The sequence below is a fragment of the Patella vulgata genome, chromosome 5, assembly GCF_932274485.2.
Source record: "Patella vulgata chromosome 5, xgPatVulg1.2, whole genome shotgun sequence".
NCBI lineage: Eukaryota > Metazoa > Mollusca > Gastropoda > Patellidae > Patella > Patella vulgata.
In genome coordinates, this window is record NC_065883.2 from 57,294,204 (window position 1) to 57,316,059 (window position 21,856).

The 21,856-nt window shown below is 37.7% G+C and overlaps 1 protein-coding gene across 2 annotated transcripts; it reads right to left on the reverse strand.

Annotated features, from left to right (window-relative positions):
• Positions 1–1,197: 1,197 nt before the first annotated feature.
• On the reverse strand, positions 1,198–21,419 carry LOC126820767 (MKI67 FHA domain-interacting nucleolar phosphoprotein-like). 2 transcript variants are annotated; one of them, XM_050548883.2, is made up of 6 exons: positions 21,265–21,419; positions 4,407–4,544; positions 3,895–4,003; positions 3,103–3,326; positions 2,162–2,221; positions 1,198–1,904 (listed from the first exon to the last, which is right to left on the reverse strand). In XM_050548883.2, the coding sequence occupies exons 1-6, from the start codon at positions 21,370–21,372 to the stop codon at positions 1,437–1,439; spliced, it is 1,107 nt and encodes a 368-aa protein (XP_050404840.1). In that variant the 5' UTR covers positions 21,373–21,419; the 3' UTR covers positions 1,198–1,436. The 2 variants fall into 2 exon arrangements, with proteins under 2 accessions (XP_050404840.1, XP_050404841.1); XM_050548884.2 differs by lacking the exon at positions 21,265–21,419 and adding an exon at positions 21,062–21,215.
• Between the last annotated feature and the right edge of the window lie 437 nt (positions 21,420–21,856).

Sequence of the window (21,856 nt, forward strand, 5' to 3'; positions counted from 1 at the left end):
ACAGTGAGAAATGTTTTATCTCTTCTTGTCAACATATGTTGTCATTAACATATGATACAACATTATTTTCATTATTCACTTTCATTGTAATTTAGCATTGGAAGAATACCTGTGAATTAAGGCAGTTGACCCTACTCCTTGTTATACACTTACATTGACAAACTTTCCTTCTCATTAATAGGCAACACAGGAAATACAAATTTCGATCTAAAAACTTCTTTTTGAGATTATTGACCTGCTGTAATGTAAAACAGATGAATTTTCATAAGTCAGCCATTAATTATAATCACAAATTCATTGGCATGGCTTTTAATTTACTCATACAAATTAATTAATTTTTATTAACCTTTGGTTCAAAGGGATTTGCCTTTACCCGTTCACGAATTACGTTTATTAAAATATTTATATAGTTTGTTGAAACCGGTTGTGGTCTAAGGGGAGATAATATGGTTGTAAGGACTTTTTGCAAAGTAACCTCCCTTTTATACCAAACGGCAGATTTACCAGATTACTTTCACATAATATTGTATTAGTGTTTACTGTTAAAATGATGACGCCTGTGCTATTTGCATCCTGATCTATTGTTTCAACCTATCAATATTACAGCAATCCATATGGCTGGACAGTCTACCATTCCCACAAAAGTATTTATTTGTAATTAAAGTATGGCATATTTAGTATCTATGGAAAATAGTGAAAAAAGCACACATGGTGAACCTACAGATAAAAAATGTAACTATCACTAAGTGGCAACCTGTCTTCTCGAGTGTGTTATCTAATGGCTAGCGGTTGTAAGAACACTGAGAAACAAACTACAGCAGACTATGATTATATGATGGAAAAAGAAGTATGCGAAGAATAATCCAAGAATTTAATTAAAGAAGTTGGCAGAGAATAATCTAAGCATTTACGTAGGCTTCGATATCTATAACAACAAATACAAGACAAAAACGGATCATCCTTAATTTCATATGACAAACAAGGCTGCTTAGAATAGATTCTAACATCATGGGGTAGTTTTCTCGCAATTAAAATTTTCGTCCAAATATATCATCAAATCACACAGTTTGTACGTGGGAAGGCATCTTTAAACACTTGTTGGTGCTGTGTTTTGGGAACTAAATCCACCAAGAAAGAATCATGCTAATAATAACAGCTAAATTTCTGCGTATGAAAGAAATGAATATAAAATGATAATCCAATTATTTATGTTGATTTATTATCAATATTTACAAGTTTTGAAATCATGGTAACTTTCAAAAAATAAAGCACAATTACAGTTATTAGTTGTCTTGTCCACTAATAGCACCTTCGTTTCAAATTTGTCAGTTATTAAAAAACTTCATCCCATAACAAAGTGTTTCTACACATTTCAATTTATTTCATTTAAATACAATTTCACCAGTCCATGATCAAATAATTTGTTAATAACATCTTCATTTTTGACGTCTAGATTTGGTGGGAGGTGCTTTTAACTTTTCTTTTGAAGTTAAGGTTATCTTTCGCGATGATGATCTGGTCTCCATTTTTCTTGGTTTTTCAGCTGAACCAACTGTTGTTTTTGCAGTTTGTTTTTTAGCTTTCTTTGTTGCTGGTTTGTCCTTTTTGCGTATTGCTTCCTTTGCTTTTTCTGGTGACATGACTTCTGTATCTTGTTGAAGAGAAAGCTCAATCGGTTCTATAGTTTCTTTCTTCCCTACTTTACTTGTCCGAGGTGTGTCACCTGCAGGTTTTTTTCGCTTTCCTGAAGCTGTGAGTTTTGAGGACCTAATGGAGTTAGGGGGTGTTTTAAAAGATATTTCTGTTTCACTTTCATCCTCCATTAATACCATTAATTCACCTTCTGGTGTTGTAATTTTTTCTGGTACAATTCTCTGTACTGGTGTTTCATCCACCACCCGTTTCTGAAGGAAAAAATCAATTCAAAATTTAGTTACACAAAAATAAAATAAAGATGTCAAGGAAGTCATTCCAAAGGAAAGAAACTTTTATTCACGTTAAAAGCAAATTTTGTTAAAGAGGGCATGAAAACAACTCTAAAATTTTCCTTTTAAACATTTCTTAAATATAAATATCCATATGTCCATCTTTATGAGTATGTTCTGATATTTATAGACAAGGTTGACAGCTATTCTAATTCAGTATCAAAATATTTAAATACCTTTTCTTCCATTGCAAATTTAGGTGTAACTGTCCCCTTTTTATTTGTCGTGGGTGAAGACTGCAATATAAAGTACAAAATATAATAACAGACATCAAATGCATATACAATCAAAGCCATTAAAAATGCAATGCCAAATTTAAAGTTTATTTACTGCAACAACGTGGTACGGTCGACGACAGTGTAACCCAAGAGCAGCCAGACGCCTTCGGACTGTTTGAGGGCTGATCTGACGTTGCCGTGTTCGAACAGTTTCCCTGGCAGTAGCAGTAGCTGACTGGAACCTGTTGCGCAGATGTTGTAGTCGGATATGGTGATCTTGAGCAGCGGTTGTTACAGGTGGCGCTCCAGATCGGGGTCGATCGGCAACTCTTCCAGTGGCATGGAAGCGTTGTCTGAGGCGAGCAATGGTCAATGGATGGACATTAAAGTGTCTGGCGACGGCTACCTGTGAAGCCCCCTGATCCAGCATGCCAACAGCTCTGTTCCTGTTTTCTTGTGTAAGGCGTGGCATTTTTCCTAAGTGATGAATGTTGAAATTTTGATCTGTATTTAAAGGGCCAGAGTGCAGGGAATTCATGTGCAAAACGAATGACATGGGACTGCTTAAAATCGTGAAAAAAGACAAGTGTTGCATTTGCACGAACAAAGTTTATTACCGAGAACTGATATTGGGTTCAAACCCAGAACTCCACAAAAAGAGGCCCATCACAAGTTTCACCCATTTGCCATAAGATAGGAAAGTCCAAGAAAACGTTTACCAGAAATATTTCACGAATTAGGCATTGCATTTTTAATGGCTTTGAGTATAATTATAAACAAACATTAAGGTCATTAAATGTTTTTATCTTTATTTAATAATACTTCAATCACATTTAACCAAGATACAGCCTGGTAAGATTTCTCTTAGTTTATTTGAAAAAACAAACTTGAATACTTACAACTAATATACTATTTAACTCTAATTTTACACCAAGTTCAGCTAATTTAGCTAATTTCTTCTGCTGCTTTGAAATGGCTTTTAATTTTAACTTTTTTTCTTTGGCTACAGATTTAGTTGAATTGTGTCGTACTATAGAAATATTGGTTGATTTTGGCTTAGAAAATGATCGATGTGAACCAATGAACAAACCGGGGTGAACTTTTTCTGAAGTAACTACTTGACCTATAATAAAATATTCAATGATTAATCATTTGGTATACAAAATTTTGTGAAAAGTTCAGTTTCTCGCACCATCCTAAAGACTAGAATCTTTTCCTTAGCAGTTCTGCCATCCTACACCACTGACAAGAGGAAACCCAGGATCTTCTGATTACTGAGCCAAAGCCATGTTCACTGAGCCACTGTGGCTTGCAAAATATTCTGTATTACTAACAGTCAATGATTAATTAACTATACTCTCTACATGGGAAAAATGGCATTCAGTACTGGTTGGTCTTATTGAAAAGGTTGGCAAATAGAGTACTAGAATACACTAGAAGGCATTCATTACTTATTCACTATCTTTTTGTAAAGCACCAAGCAATCAAAATGCTTACCACTCTGTTTATTCTGAGCAAAAATGCTCATTATCGAAAGGCAGGGACAATAATTCAATCCTACATAGATCTACCTGTCTACTTAACTTTTCATTTAAACTATCCTCTCAAATTGAGATATTTGAGGGAAATTCTTAGACCTGTTCATATCAAGGACAGAAGAAATCTTCCAATATGTTATCACAAGTACTTACATTTAAGCAATCTTTCAAACATAAGATAATTGTTCATAGTTTCAGCAGCAATTTCGGCCACCTCTGCATCTTCAAACTCAATAAAAGCATAACCCTTGGAATTTCCTGTCTAAAAAGTACAACACATCAACCAATACATGCAAAGTTACATAAAGCTGCCTTTTCATTTACTGTGGAATCTATCATTTTATTCAGATTGAAAGTTTGGAAAAATTGCATCTACAACATTCATGTCATTATTTACTATCTTGCACTGTACAATTACTTAGTTTTTGTATTGGCGAACTGAATATTTTGTGTGTAAGACGCTAGCTCACTAATGACAGAAGGCCCCGGGTTCAATTCCATTGTCCCATTGTACACCAAGAAAGGTCTTTAGGATTTTCCAGTCTGGTTTCCTACTGTGACTGTCAATGGTGCAGAAAAATTGGCATGCAAATTAAATAACCCTTGGTAGAATTCAGCGAAATGGTTATATTATATTATACAATAAATTTTTATTAAACACTTACTTTTTTACTTCTAGATAATCTTAGTCTTGTTACTCTTCCAAATTGTGAGAAAAAGCTTTTCATTTCTGTCTCGTAGAATCCATGTGGTATATGACCTAGGTAAATGACACCTCTGTCTGGTTTTAAACCTTCTTCATACTAAACAACAAATTAAAAAGAATGGTTTGTTACATGCACATTAAATTAAAACTGAAGTTGATAAAATTTACCAATAATGAATCTAACCAAAGTCTACATGTGTATTCATGTTATTTCCGTCCCATGCTCTGGCATACTATCTGTACCTGTACATGTAGTATCTCAAGGTATGGTCTAAATCATAATGGCCAAAATTCACTTCAGTCAAAATGGCAATAATTTGCTCAAAACAAAAATATTAATTTGTTGCAAAAACAATATACTTTACAAAACATTAAACAACCAGCGGTTGCCAGGCAAGATACACCAACATTTTGCAAGAGATGGATAGAAACCTGCTAAAAACAAAAGCGATTTTTCGTACAAACAGGGGCCATAATCCAGAAAGTTATGATCTGAAGTGGGCAAATATTGAAAGGGACTGATATCCCAAAATTCGAATTGCAGATAACAAATGAGGTAATTACTAATTGTGGGTTAGCTTGGTCTCGGTTAAGGTCTGATTTTTGTCCACATGTTGATGAAGCTAACGAAGGACTTGCGTCAGAGATGACACTCTCACTCTCGGAAGTAGATTCTGGACTAACAGTAGTCGTAGAAGGGAAAAAGGAATCTATCCTTCTTATTTTGGGTTTACTAGTATTAGTTGTGCGTTTTATTTATTTGCTGCGTGAGTAAAGAAAACTTGTAGTGAAGCGAATGTAAACAACGCAGTGCCACACAAAAGGGGCGTAACTGTGTTTTATAGTCTCGAGGCTCGATCTTTCGGTCGTTTTAATGCGTAACATTGACTGATTTGCGACTTGTAAGATTGAGACTAGAGTAATTAATGTACCGTACTAAAAATAGACACTCCATCGAGTCGATCGAAAGAAGTGTTGAACGAGAAGATTTCAAGTTTAATATTAGCAGATTTATGAAATAACACCCTCTAAAATTCATTTGCCAAAATTTTCGCCAGAATCATTGCTTTATTCGCCAATAAAAATAATTGTCGCCATTGGCGAATGTCTAGGGCAGTCACTGGTTTGGGGTACATGCCCAACTCCCAGGGGCAGAGCCACACCCATTTTTCTTTGTGTCTCTGTGTTGCTTACAGGCCACGATTCTTAATGGATCATCTGTGAACTTGGGATATGTATTCCTTATAGCCTAAGGACGACAACTGCATGTCACGACCCCCAGGGGCAGAGCGACACCCAATTTTTTAGTTTATCGTTTACAGGCCACAATTCTGAATGGATCAACTTGGTACTTGGCATGTATGTATTCCTTATAACCTAAGGGCGTGGATCATTTGGTAGAATTATATTTGTGCTTGGGGCTTGGTCAGAATGAATGTCCATCCTAGAGTTTTTATCTAAAAAATGTTGATATCTTTTTTGTACGTGACGTAGTCATGGCAACAGCCAGGGGTGACAGTTTTTTTAGCTGCCTGAAAGAGAGAAGGGGGAGAGAGTGCCTGGGGAATAGAAGGATATAGTCGATTGTTATTTCGCGCTTATAGTTATAGTAGAATGTATAGATAGAAAAATAATAGCTGTGTACTTTTATGATGTTTATCGAAAAATAAATAGATCCTCTAATAACTTTTGTGTTCAGTATTCGGAACATGTTTTGGTAGCAGAGCGTGGTTTTATATAGGACTTATTAGAACTGTAAGTACACTATTTTCATTTCGTGCATGGTTATAGAACCGATTAGCATATGTGCTTATTTGAACTTAATTAGTGTAAACAATCAAATTCAGAAATGGCAGATTCGAAGAATACAAATAATCCCAACGAAAACAAAATATTAACAGCGCTTTTGAAAAAGAGACGAATGGCCAACAGCCAGTTGGCAAAGGCGCGAATAAATTTAACTTTGGCTTTAGCATGCAATGTGTATGACATAAACGAAGACGACATAAGATCTGCATTGCGATTTTTAATGGCTAGTCAAGAGGAGGCAATTTGTGTGTTAACAGAACTTACTAGTATAGATAGTGATAGTTTCGAGTCAGAATTGGAACACGTAGAAGACCATAAACAAATTAGTGAATTAGTTACACAGGCCACTCAGTTCTTAGCCAATCCACGATCGACTAACACACAGTCAAGGGAGGCTGCAACTGAGCTCGAAATTAATAATGACATGCCATCATCAGATCAACGGCCATCGTCACCGCAACAAGAACAAGCATCGTCGCATCCAGCAGATCATATAAATACATTGGTTCAACCATCGCTTGAAAATAGTTCTTCGTCGAATAATAATAATAATAAGGAAGACCTTATTCGTCAAGTTGATAGAGACATATTTCAACAACTTAATAAAGTTTTGATCCCCAAATTTAGTGGTTCAAAGCTAGATTACCAACTTTTTAAAGACGCTTTCACAGAATGTATAGACAAATCTTCGTGTTCGAAATCATACAAAATGCTACAGCTACGCCAACATTTAGAGGGAGATGCCTTAAAAGCCATAGAAGGATTTCCAGCTTCAGAAATCGGATATGATGCAGCCGTCAAACGTTTAGATGACAAATTTGGAGGTCAACGTCGCTCAGTATTGATACATTTGGACACAATTCGTCAAATGCGTACGGTTAATTTTAATGATTTGAAGAACTTTGAAAATTTTGTCGAGAAATTAGAACTTAGTATAATCGCACTTCAAGAGAATGGTCGAACGGAAGAATTTGAAGAAAATTCAATGTTTTTCTGTGTAGCAAGATCGAAACTTTCTCCTGTAAACGTAACCCAATTCAAACGATGGGCCGCTTTAGAGAAAAAAGAAGAAACTTTAATGAATCTACACACATGGTTAGCGGGAGAAATTAGATATTGCATCGAAGCCCAGGAAGAGATAGATGGTTTTCAGTCGGGCAATAGAGCTTCTTCGTCATCGTATTCGCCGTCATTTAATTATAGATCGAAATATCCTCAGCCAAACAGTAGAGCCAGAACTTATCATTCGGATTCCAGTCGGTTCAATACTCCTCGTCGTAATTGTTGTATCGTATCGATCAGAATCATACCCTTGGTCTTAATAACTGTCAGATGTTTAAATCGCTCACCGTACATCAACGTTGGAATTGCGCTAAAGAGAGACGACTACATGTATGTTTTAGATGTCTAAGTCCTACGCATCGAGGTTGGAAGTGTCTTAATTCAAAGATATGTGCTGTCGATGGATGTCCCAAGAACCATCACTTTTTATTGCACGGAGGGGGATACTACACAAATAACGCTCCACAAGAATATGAGAATGCACGACAATCATCGTTTTCTCAAGACAGAGCCACTTCGGTGAAACTACCCAGCAAGCAAAATACGGACGATGCACGTTGTCATTATCCAACCGCGCGTACTCATACACAATTTAACGAACACGACAGAATAGCTATGCGTATTATTCCAGTTATCCTTCAGAATGGTAATAGAAAGCTTTCATGCGACGCATTGTTGGATGAATGTTCAACCGATAGCTACATTAACGAAAATATCGCTGCAGAATTAGGACTTCAGGGAAACTTAACGCAACTGAATGTCAGTGTTTTAGGGGGAAAAAAGGACACACTTGATACGACAAGCGTCAGGGTTAATCTTAGTAGTATCGACGATAGGTTGCATTTACAACTCGAGACTTTTACAGTATCAAACGTCACTGGAGATATGAAAATAGTCGATTGGTTGAAACACTCGAATAACTGGCCTCATCTTCAAGGCATTCCGTTTCCAAGAGTATCCGGTCATCGACCAGAAGTTGATTTATTAATCGGTCTTAACGCATCTCAAGTTCATCGTTCAATTACAGAAATCGCTGGTCGTCCGGGTGAGCCAATCGCAAGACTCACGCCATTAGGTTGGACTTGTGTTTGCCCAGTAAGTTCATCGAATGACTTTAATCGTGGAAATAGAACAATTCATTTCGCTCGTACATATTTTATAAGTGATAACCAAGAGCCACATGTAGACACATTACTTCGAAGCATGTGGGAATTAGAATCGTCCGGGGTCGTGGTCAATGCTAAGTCTCATTCCAAGTCGGAACAAGCAGCAATTGATTCAACCAAGGATTCTTTAACTTTCGATACAAACGCATCTCGATATACCGTGGGTATTCCGTGGAGACCTAACGAGCCCCAACTCGAATCAAATTATGCTATCGCCAAATCGCGACTCATCAACTTGGAGAAATCATTAATTAGGCGTCCACTAGTAGCTCAAGAATATCAACGAATGTGAATGATCATTTGGAGAAAGACTGCATCGAAGAAGTTTCACCCATTGATACCCAGGCACCGTCGTGGTATTTACCACACTTCGCGGTTGTTCGTATGGATAAGTCTACAACTAAAGTCAGAGTTGTAATGTACGCTGCCGCTCGCTGTCAAGGAAAGTCCTTGAATGATTGTATATACCCAGGGCCCAAACTTCAAAGAGACTTGTTTGATGTCTTGCTTCGCTTTCACAAAAGTCCTATTGCTATAGCCGCAGATATAACCGAAATTTTCCTACAAATTAAGATTAAACCGGAAGACCGGAAGTTCCATAAATTTTTATGGAGGGACTTAATTCCAGATGCGCATGTAAAAATATATCAATATAAGCGACTAGTATTTGGCAATTCCTCGTCGCCATATTTATCACAAGCCGTTGTTAGAGAACATTGTACATTGAACATTGATAAATATCCAGCTGGTGCTAACTCCGTTCTCAACTCAATGTACATCGATGATTTATTAGATAGTGTTGATGATGTAACTACAGCCATAGAGTTGCGCCAAGAAATATCTGCAGTATTACTAAGTGCGGGGTTCCAGATTCGTAAATGGTTATGCAATGACCCTAGGGTGTTAGACGAAATACCAATTCAAGACCGTGTGGGGCATCTTTCGATTGAAGATAGCAGTTTACCTTCACTAAAGACTTTGGGCATTTTGTGGAATGCAGAGAGCGACGTTTTTACGTTCGAAATTCAAGAGCCTAATAATGTAACTTTAACTAAGAGACTTGTAGTAAGTCGAGCTGCGACTTTATTTGACCCATTAAGTTTTCTTTCGCCCTTCCCTCTCCGGGCAAAAATCGGCATCCAAAAGACATGGATCCAAGGCCTTCATTGGGATGACGAATTACCTGAAGAATTAGCAAAGCCATGAGAGAAATGGTTTCGCGAACTACCTAAACTGAGCGAAGTCAAATTTTCGAGGTGCTTAGTAAAGTCGCATTCGAAAATTACTCGTAAATCAATTCACACTTTTGTAGACGCGTCTGAAATGGCGTACGCAGCGGCTTGTTATTTACGTTGTGAATATAAAGATAGTAGCATTTCTGTTGTTTTGATCGTTGCTAAAACGCGTGTCGCACCATTAAAGGCGATTTAGATTCCTAAATTAGAATTATGTGGCGCTGTCTTAGGTCTTCGTCTTACTATTACAGCATGTGAAGTATTAAACATTTCGAAAGGCGAAGTGACATTTTGGTGTGACAGCCAAAATGTCTTATATTGGTTAAAAGGCGAATCCCGCACTTACAAGCCTTTTGTTTCGCATCGAGTTGGAGAGATCCAGGAGAATTCGCATCCGAATCAGTGGCGGTATTGTCCGACAAAATTCAATAGTGCGGATTTAGCAACCCACGGGATATGTGCAGAAGATCTTATTCGTAGCGATATTTGGTGGTACGGGCCTGACTTTCTTCATGAAGATTCGTCGTCGTGGCCAGATGTTCCCATAGTGTCAAGTTCTGTAGAGACCCAAGAAGAAGTTCGAAGTCATTGTTCAAAAGCTTTTGTAATCACTCCTGCCGTACAAGATTTAGGTAGACTTTGTCCTTCTAGATACTCTAGTTGGATTCATTTATTAATAATAACTGCTTTATTGTTTCGATTTATTAATAACTGTCGCAAGCCAAATGATCGAGTGTATAGTCAGAACTTAGTATTAGAGGAGCTAGAGAAATCAGAATCATTTTGGTATAGATACACACAAAGAGAATCATTCGAAGCTGAAATCAGAGCTCTTCAAAAGAATAATCTAGTTCGTAATGACTCTAAATTGTTGTGTCTTAATCCCTGTTTGGATGGATCCGGAACTTTACGTGTTAAAGGTCGATTGGACAAAGCCGAGCACTTGGCGTATGATACAAGATACCTAATCATTTTACCACCTAAGCATGATATTACTCGTCTTATCGTTAAATCTTATCATGATCATGAAACTGGTGTTTCGTATGTTTTGTCAGAACTTCGTTCTAAATATTGGATACTTAGAGGACGCGAGGTAGTAAAGTCTGTTGGAGCATCGTGTAATGAGTGTAAGCGTCGAAGAAATAAGCCGGCTCAACAAATTATGGCCCCGTTACCGATTATGAGACTCGGTACACCGTTACGTGCATTTTCGAGAGTAGGGTTAGATTATGGAGGGCCATTTTTAACTAAATATGGCCGTGGGAGAATCCACACAAAACGCTATTTGTGTTTATTCACCTGCCTCGCATCAAGGGCCGTTCACCTTGAGATGGCCTGGGGGTTGGATACGGACAGCTTTCTTTCAGCCTTCTCAAGATTCGTTAAGTCGTCGAGGGAAACCGATTCAGATACTATCTGATAATGGTTCGAATTTTATTGGCGCGAATCGTGAGCTGAAAGAGCTTTTAAATCAGCTAGATCAAGCTAGAATTGGAAATTCGTTAGCCAATCGTCAAATTGAGTGGAAATTCAATCCGCCACTCTCGCCGCATTTCGGTGGTGTGTTTGAATCGATGATAAAGTCGGCAAAAAGGGCAATAAAAGCTGTCATCGGTAATGCTGATATAACAGATGAAGAGCTAGAAACAGCATTCGTTAATGCAGAAGGTCTAATTAAATCGAAGCCATTGGGATATCAAGGAGACGATCCTCAGGATGACCCAGTTCTAACACCTAATCATTTTCTACATGGTCAAGTCGGAGGACAGTTCGCACCAGAATCAGTGGACGAAACAACATTTAATCCCAGAAATCGTTGGAGACTTATTCAGGACTTAATTCAACAGTTTTGGCAACGGTGGTTGAAGGAAATCCTGCCCACTTTGAATGCCAGAAGAAAGTGGAATATAGTTCATCGAGATTTCATAGTTAGTGATTTAGTGATTGTAATCGATCCACAGACTCCACGTGGTAAATGGCCGTTTGGTCGTATTGTTCGCACCTTCACGGGAAGTGATAACCACACACTAGTTGTGGAAGTTAAAGTTGGAGAAAAGATCTATAAGCGTTCTATTAATCGTTTGTGCCCTTTAGATATTTGACTATAGATGTGTTACGTATCGTGTGTAATAGAAACTAAATTTCCAGTCATTGAGTATTTGAACATTTTCATAGTCGAACTTTAGATTTGATATCAAGTTGCATGGCAACCATTGTTAATCAGTGTTTGGAACTTTGTATTCAATAAGTAGTCAGTATTAGTAATAGTATTTTAATAGTTTATATTATTAATTATCTTCATTTTGTCCATTCATTCATTATTTTACGTTTTAGTTTTTTTTTTTATTGATGCTGGGTCACATCAAGGAGGGGGATGTGGTCAGAATGAATGTCCATCCTAGAGTTTTTATCTAAAAAATGTTAATATCTTTTTTGTACGTGACGTAGTCATGGCAACAGCCAGGGGTGACAGTTTTTTTAGCTGCCTGAAAGAGAGAAGGGGGAGAGAGTGCCTGGGGAATAGAAGGATATAGTCGATTGTTATTTCGCGCTTATAGTTATAGTAGAATGTATAGATAGAAAAATAATAGCTGTGTACTTTTATGATGTTTATCGAAAAATAAATAGATCCTCTAATAACTTTTGTGTTCAGTATTCGGAACAGGGCTTATTTTAATGAAATTGTTATTGCATTTGTTATATTAACGAAATTGTTGTATTAATGATTATTTATTGAATTTGTTACATTTATTTATGAAATTGTTATTTATTGAATAAAATGATTTACTTTGTTGTTTATTCATGAACGTTGCCGCTCTAGCGTGGCAATTTTCTAAAAGGCAGTGGCTATTTGCCACATGTGGTAAGCAAGAATGTCAAAATAGCCCTGCGGCTACAGACCACAATTATTAACCGATTTCAATGAAACTTACAGATTATAATAACATTAATAATATCTCAAAATAGCCAAAATTTCGGCCACTTCCGGTAAGCGGTTTCCGAGATATCAGGTTACCACACATTTTATGTGGCACGGCTACAGACCACAATTATCAACCGATTTCAATGAAACGTACAGCTTATAATAACATTAATGATATCTCAAACTAGCCAAAATTTCGGCCACTTCCGGTTAGCGGTTTCCGAGATATCAGGTTACCACACATTTCATGTGGCACGGCTACAGACCACAATTATCAACTGATTTTAATGAAACTTACAGATTATTATAACATTAGTAATATCTCAAACTAGCCAAAATTTCGGCCACTTCCGGTTAGCGGTTTACGAGATATCAGGCTACCACACAATTCATGTGGCACGGCTACAGACCACAATTATCAACCGATTTCAATGAAACTTACAGATTATAATAACATTAATAATATCTCAGCATAGCCAAAATTTCGGCCACTTCCGGTTAGCGGTTTCGGAGATATCAGGTTACCACACAATTCATGTGGCACGGCTACAGACCACAATTATCAACCGATTTCAATGAAACTTACAGATTATAATAACATTAATAATATCTCAAAATAGCCAAAATTTCGGCCACTTCCGGTTAGCGGTTTCCGAGATATCAGGTTACCACACATTTCATGTGGCACGGCTACAGACCCCAATTATCAACCGATTTCAATGAAACTTGCAGATTATAATAACATTAATAATATCTCAAACTAGCCAAAATTTCGGCCACTTCCGGTTAGCGGTTTCGGAGATATCAGGTTACCACACAATTCATGTGGCACGGCTACAGACCACAATTATCAACCGATTTCAATGAAACTTACAGATTATAATAAGAGTCTTAATATCTCAAACTAGCCAAAATTTCGGCCTCTTCCGGTTAACAGTTTCCGAGATATCAGGTTACCACATATTTCATGTGGCACGGCTACAGACCACAATTATCAACCGAGTTCAATGAAACTTACAGATTATAATAACATTAATAATATCTCAAACTAGCCAAAATTTCGGCCCCTTCCGGTTAGCGGTTTCTGAGATATCAGGTTACCACACATTTCATGTGGCACGGCTACAGACCACAATTATCAACCGATTTCAATAAAACTTAAAGATTATAATAACATTAATAATATCTCAAACTAGCCAAAATTTCGGCCACTTCCGGTTAGCGGTTTTCGACATATCAGGTTACCACACATTTCATGTGGCACGGCTACAGACCACAATTATCAACCGATTTCATTGAAACTTTAAGATTATAATAACGTTAATAATATCTCCAACTAGCCAAAATTTCGGTCACTTCCGGTTAGCGGTTTCTGAAATATCAGGTTACCACACATTTCATGTGGCACGGCTACAGACCCCAATTATCAACTGATTTCAATTAAACTTAAAGATTTTAATAACATTAATAATATCTCAATTTAGCCAAAATTTTGGCCACTTCCGGTTAGCGGTTTCCGAGATATCAGGTTACCACACATTTTATGTGGCACGGCTACAGACCACAATTATCAAATGATTTCAATGAAACTGATATCTCGGAAACCGTTAACCGGAAGTGGCCGAAATTTTGGCTAGTTTGAGATATTAATACTCTTATTATAATCTGTAAGTTTCATTGAAATCAGTTGATAATTGTGGTCTGTAGCCGTGCCACATGAAATGTGTGGTAACCTGATATCTCGGAAACCGCTAACCGGAAGTGGCCGAAATTTTGGCTAGTTTGAGCTCTTAATACTCTTATTATAATCTGTAAGTTTCATTGAAATCGGTTGATAATTGTGGTCTGTAGCCGTGCCACATGAAATGTGTGGTAACCTGATATCTCGTAAACCGCTAACCGGAAGTGGCCGAAATTTTGGCTAGTTTGAGATATTAATACTCTTATTATAATCTCTAAGTTTCATTGAAATCGGTTGATAATTGTGGTCTGTAGCCGTGCCACATGAAATGTGTGGTAACCTGATATCTCGTAAACCGCTAACCGGAAGTGGCCGAAATTTTGGCTAGTTTGAGCTCTTAATACTCTTATTATAATTTGTAAGTTTCATTGAAATCGGTTGATAATGGTGGTCTGTAGCCGTGCCACATGAAATGTGTGGTAACCTGATATCTCGGAAACCGTTAACGGGAAGTGGCCGAAATTTTGGCTAGTTTGAGATATTAATACTCTTATTATAATCTCTAAGTTTCATTGAAATCGGTCGATAATTGTGGTCTGTAACCGTGCCACATGAAATGTGTGGTAACCTGATATCTCGGAAACCGTTAACCGGAAGTGGCCGAAATTTTTGCTAGTTTGAGATATTAATACTCTTATTATAATCTGTAAGTTTCGTTAAAATCGGTTGATAATTGTGGTCTGTAGCCGTGCCACATGAAATGTGTGGTAACCTGATATCTCGGAAACCGCTAACCGGAAGTAGCCGAAATTTTGGCTAGTTTGAGATATCATTAATGTTATTATAATCTGTAAGTTTCATTAAAATCGGTTGATAATTGTGGTCTGTAGCCGTGCCACATGAAATGTGTGGTAACCTGATATCTCGGAAACCGCTAACCGGAAGTGGCCGAAATTTTGGCTAGTTTGAGATAATAATACTCTTATTATAATCTGTAAGTTTCATTGAAATCGGTTGATAATTGTGGTCTGTAGCCGTGCCACATGAAATGTGTGGTAACCTGATATCTCGTAAACCGCTAACCGGAAGTGGCCGAAATTTTGGCTAGTTTGAGCTCTTAATACTCTTATTATAATCTGTAAGTTTCATTGAAATCGGTTGATAATTGTGGTCTGTAGCCGTGCCACGTGAAATGTGTGGTAACCTGATATCTCGTAAACCGCTAACCGGAAGTGGCCGAAATTTTGGCTAGTTTGAGATATTAATACTCTTATTATAATCTGTAAGTTTCATTGAAATCGGTTGATAATTGTGGTCTGTAGCCGTGCCACATGAAATGTGTGGTAACCTGATATCTCGTAAACCGCTAACCGGAAGTGGCTGAAATTTTGGCTAGTTTGAGATATTATTAATGTTATTATAATCTGTAAGTTTCATTAAAATCGGTTGATAATTGTGGTCTGTAGCCGTGCCACATGAAATGTGTGGTAACCTGATATCTCGGAAACCGCTAACCGGAAGTGGCCGAAATTTTGGCTAGTTTGAGATATTAGTAATGTTATTATAATCTGTAAGTTTCATTAAAATCGGTTGATAATTGTGGTCTGTAGCCGTGCCACATGAAATGTGTGGTAACCTGATATCTCGGAAACCGCTAACCGGAAGTGGCCGAAATTTTGGCTAGTTTGAGCTCTTAAAACTCTTATTATAATCTGTAAGTTTCATTGAAATCGGTTGATTATTGTGGTCTGTAGCCGTGCCACATGAAATGTGTGGTAACCTGATATCTCGGAAACCGTTAACCGGAAGAGGCCGAAATTTTGGCTAGTTTGAGATATTAATACTCTTATTATAATCTCTAAGTTTCATTGAAATCGGTCGATAATTGTGGTCTGTAGCCGTGCCACATGAAATGTGTGGTAACCTGATATCTCGTAAACCGCTAACCGGAAGTGGCCGAAATTTTGGCTAGTTTGAGCTCTTAATACTCTTATTATAATTTGTAAGTTTCATTGAAATCGGTTGATAATGGTGGTCTGTAGCCGTGCCACATGAAATGTGTGGTAACCTGATATCTCGGAAACCGTTAACGGGAAGTGGCCGAAATTTTGGCTAGTTTGAGATATTAATACTCTTATTATAATCTCTAAGTTTCATTGAAATCGGTCGATAATTGTGGTCTGTAGCCGTGCCACATGAAATGTGTGGTAACGTGATATCTCGGAAACCGTTAACCGGAAGTGGCCGAAATTTTGGCTAGTTTGAGATATTAATACTCTTATTATAATCTGTAAGTTTCGTTAAAATCGGTTGATAATTGTGGTCTGTAGCCGTGCCACATGAAATGTGTGGTAACCTGATATCTCGGAAACCGCTAACCGGAAGTGGCCGAAATTTTGGCTAGTTTGAGATATCATTAATGTTATTATAATCTGTAAGTTTCATTAAAATCGGTTGATAATTGTGGTCTGTAGCCGTGCCACATGAAATGTGTGGTAACCTGATATCTCGGAAACCGCTAACCGGAAGTGGCCGAAATTTTGGCTAGTTTGAGATAATAATACTCTTATTATAATCTGTAAGTTTCATTGAAATCGGTTGATAATTGTGGTCTGTAGCCGTGCCACATGAAATGTGTGGTAACCTGATATCTCGTAAACCGCTAACCGGAAGTGGCCGAAATTTTGGCTAGTTTGAGCTCTTAATACTCTTATTATAATCTGTAAGTTTCATTGAAATCGGTTGATAATTGTGGTCTGTAGCCGTGCCACATGAAATGTGTGGTAACCTGATATCTCGTAAACCGCTAACCGGAAGTGGCCGAAATTTTGGCTAGTTTGAGATATTAATACTCTTATTATAATCTGTAAGTTTCATTGAAATCGGTTGATAATTGTGGTCTGTAGCCGTGCCACATGAAATGTGTGGTAACCTGATATCTCGTAAACCGCTAACCGGAAGTGGCCGAAATTTTGGCTAGTTTGAGCTCTTAATACTCTTATTATAATCTGTAAGTTTCATTGAAATCGGTTGATAATTGTGGTCCGTAGCCGTGCCACATGAAATGTGTGGTAACCTGATATCTCGTAAACCGCTAACCGGAAGTGGCCGAAATTTTGGCTAGTTTGAGATATTAATACTCTTATTATAATCTGTAAGTTTCATTGAAATCGGTTGATAATTGTGGTCTGTAGCCGTGCCACATGAAATGTGTGGTAACCTGATATCTCGTAAACCGCTAACCGGAAGTGGCCGAAATTTTGGCTAGTTTGAGATATTAGTAATGTTATTATAATCTGTAAGTTTCATTAAAATCGGTTGATAATTGTGGTCTGTAGCCGTGCCACATGAAATGTGTGGTAACCTGATATCTCGGAAACCGCTAACCGGAAGTGGCCGAAATTTTGGCTAGTTTGAGATATTAATGTTATTATAATCTGTAAGTTTCATTAAAATCGGTTGATAATTGTGGTCTGTAGCCGTGCCACATGAAATGTGTGGTAACCTGATATCTCGGAAACCGCTAGCCGGAAGTGGCCGAAATTTTGGCTAGTTTGAGCTCTTAAAACTCTTATTATAATCTGTAAGTTTCGTTGAAATCGGTTGATTATTGTGGTCTGTAGCCGTGCCACATGAAATGTGTGGTAACCTGATATCTCGGAAACCGCTAACCGGAAGTGGCCGAAATTTTGGCTAGTTTGAGATATTAGTAATGTTATTATAATCTGTAAGTTTCATTAAAATCGGTTGATAATTGTGGTCTGTAGCCGTGCCACATGAAATGTGTGGTAACCTGATATCTCGGAAACCGCTAACCGGAAGTGGCCGAAATTTTGGCTAGTTTGAGCTCTTAAAACTCTTATTATAATCTGTAAGTTTCATTGAAATCGGTTGATTATTGTGGTCTGTAGCCGTGCCACATGAAATGTGTGGTAACCTGATATCTCGGAAACTGTTAACCGGAAGAGGCCGAAATTTTGGCTAGTTTGAGATATTATTAATGTTATTATAATCTGTAAGTTTCATTAAAATCGGTTGATAATTGTGGTCTGTAGCCGTGCCACATGAAATGTGTGGTAACCTGATATCTCGGAAACCGCTAACCGGAAGTGGCCGAAATTTTGGCTAGTTTGAGATATTAATACTCTTATTATAATCTCTAAGTTTCATTGAAATCGGTTGATAATTGTGGTCTGTAGCCGTGCCACATGAAATGTGTGGTAACCTGATATCTCGTAAACCGCTAACCGGAAGTGGCCGAAATTTTGGCTAGTTTGAGATATTAATACTCTTATTATAATCTCTAAGTTTCATTGAAATCGGTTGATAATTGTGGTCTGTAGCCGTGCCACATGAAATGTGTGGTAACCTGATATCTCGTAAACCGCTAACCGGAAGTGGCCGAAATTTTGGCTAGTTTGAGCTCTTAATACTCTTATTATAATTTGTAAGTTTCATTGAAATCGGTTGATAATGGTGGTCTGTAGCCGTGCCACATGAAATGTGTGGTAACCTGATATCTCGGAAACCGTTAACGGGAAGTGGCCGAAATTTTGGCTAGTTTGAGATATTAATACTCTTATTATAATCTCTAAGTTTCATTGAAATCGGTCGATAATTGTGGTCTGTAGCCGTGCCACATGAAATGTGTGGTAACGTGATATCTCGGAAACCGTTAACCGGAAGTGGCCGAAATTTTGGCTAGTTTGAGATATTAATACTCTTATTATAATCTGTAAGTTTCGTTAAAATCGGTTGATAATTGTGGTCTGTAGCCGTGCCACATGAAATGTGTGGTAACCTGATATCTCGGAAACCGCTAACCGGAAGTGGCCGAAATTTTGGCTAGTTTGAGATATCATTAATGTTATTATAATCTTTAAGTTTCATTAAAATCGGTTGATAATTGTGGTCTGTAGCCGTGCCACATGAAATGTGTGGTAACCTGATATCTCGGAAACCGCTAACCGGAAGTGGCCGAAATTTTGGCTAGTTTGAGATAATAATACTCTTATTATAATCTGTAAGTTTCATTGAAATCGGTTGATAATTGTGGTCTGTAGCCGTGCCACATGAAATGTGTGGTAACCTGATATCTCGTAAACCGCTAACCGGAAGTGGCCGAAATTTTGGCTAGTTTGAGCTCTTAATACTCTTATTATAATCTGTAAGTTTCATTGAAATCGGTTGATAATTGTGGTCTGTAGCCGTGCCACATGAAATGTGTGGTAACCTGATATCTCGTAAACCGCTAACCGGAAGTGGCCGAAATTTTGGCTAGTTTGAGATATTAATACTCTTATTATAATCTCTAAGTTTCATTGAAATCGGTTGATAATTGTGGTCTGTAGCCGTGCCACATGAAATGTGTGGTAACCTGATATCTCGTAAACCGCTAACCGGAAGTGGCTGAAATTTTGGCTAGTTTGAGCTCTTAATACTCTTATTATAATCTGTAAGTTTCGTTAAAATCGGTTGATAATTGTGGTCTGTAGCCGTGCCACATGAAATGTGTGGTAACCTGATATCTCGGAAACCGCTAACCGGAAGTGGCCGAAATTTTGGCTAGTTTGAGATATTAATACTCTTATTATAATCTCTAAGTTTCATTGAAATCGGTTGATAATTGTGGTCTGTAGCCGTGCCACATGAAATGTGTGGTAACCTGATATCTCGTAAACCGCTAACCGGAAGTGGCCGAAATTTTGGCTAGTTTGAGCTCTTAATACTCTTATTATAATCTGTAAGTTTCATTGAAATCGGTTGATAATTGTGGTCTGTAGCCGTGCCACATGAAATGTGTGGTAACCTGATATCTCGTAAACCGCTAACCGGAAGTGGCCGAAATTTTGGCTAGTTTGAGATATTAATACTCTTATTATAATCTGTAAGTTTCATTGAAATCGGTTGATTATTGTGGTCTGTAGCCGTGCCACATGAAATGTGTGGTAACCTGATATCTCGGAAACCGTTAACCGGAAGTGGCCGAAATTTTGGCTAGTTTGAGATATTAATACTCTTATTATAATCTGTAAGTTTCATTGAAATCAGTTAATAATTGTGGTCTGTAGCCGTGCCACATGAAATGTGTGGTAACCTGATATCTCGTAAACCGCTAACCGGAAGTGGCCGAAATTTTGGCTAGTTTGAGCTCTTAATACTCTTATTATAATCTGTAAGTTTCATTGAAATCGGTTGATAATTGTGGTCTGTAGCCGTGCCACATGAAATGTGTGGTAACCTGATATCTCGTAAACCGCTAACCGGAAGTGGCCGAAATTTTGGCTAGTTTGAGATATTAATACTCTTATTATAATCTGTAAGTTTCATTGAAATCGGTTGATAATTGTGGTCTGTAGCCGTGCCACATGAAATGAGACTTGTCACATGTGGCAAATAGTCTCCGGATTGTCTTACCACATGTGGCAAATAGCCCCAGCCTTTCTAAAAACCAGGGAGAAAGGGTGATCACTCGGAAAAAATATACTAATCCCGAAAGTAAACTATACTATGTCATGTGGACGACTTTACCAACGAATTCCTATATCCCGAAATTAAACTACGTCATGTGGACAACTTCACCAACGGGTGTGGATGACTTAACCAGATTTTTCCGTGTGGATGACTTTGCTTGTGGACGACTTGACTGGCATTCATTTGCAATATTTACATTATTTTCGTTCGTTAACGCTTGTCAGTGACCTGATTATCAGAAATGGTGAAGAGAGACCACTATACCTTGGGGTACAAAAAGCTTCTTCCGGCAACTAACAAATCAATTAAAAGACAAAACATAATCAGGACTGTCAGTATAAGATAGATAAAAAGTAAAGTTGGGAAATCTAAGGAAGGCAAGGTGAAAACGTAACAAAATCCATTTCACTTTCACGTTCAGTTCTTATCTCGATCACCAGGCGACAGCAAATGTCCTGTATCATTACCTTTTCTTGAATCTTTTTTACTTTGTGAACAAAATCCTTCTGCTTGGTCGTTTCTAAAGCAACATTTTCGGGAAGTGATTGAACATGGGATTTTTTGGTAATCGCCATCTTGAGCTCCACGTGCTTTATATTTTTAGCAACATTGTCCAGACATTTATCATTAACGTGATTCAATTACCCCTAAGTACCACTAGAATTTCCAGTCAACAAACTCGGTCGATGGTTGGGCTAAAATTTGGGAATAGTTTGTTTGACTGAAATAAAAAACGCACTAACTCAAATATGATTACATCGTTTTTTGTCTATTTTGATTATTTTCCCCCAAGTTCAAATCTGACAGTTGAAGTCACAACTTTATTGAGATTTTCCTTCCAATAGCAATCCCCTAAACAACGTGTTGACCTCTCTTTGCGAGTAAGGTCGTCATCTAGGGTTAAGGGTCAACGACTGACGTCATCAACTGAAAACAATGGCCGTACTAATATAAACAACTTGAATTAAGTCTGTGTCCGATGCATAAAACTGATGACAGCATAGTATCTAGTCGCTTCGGAATAAAAACAACCGTGTGGAGGGATTTATAGAGGAGTAG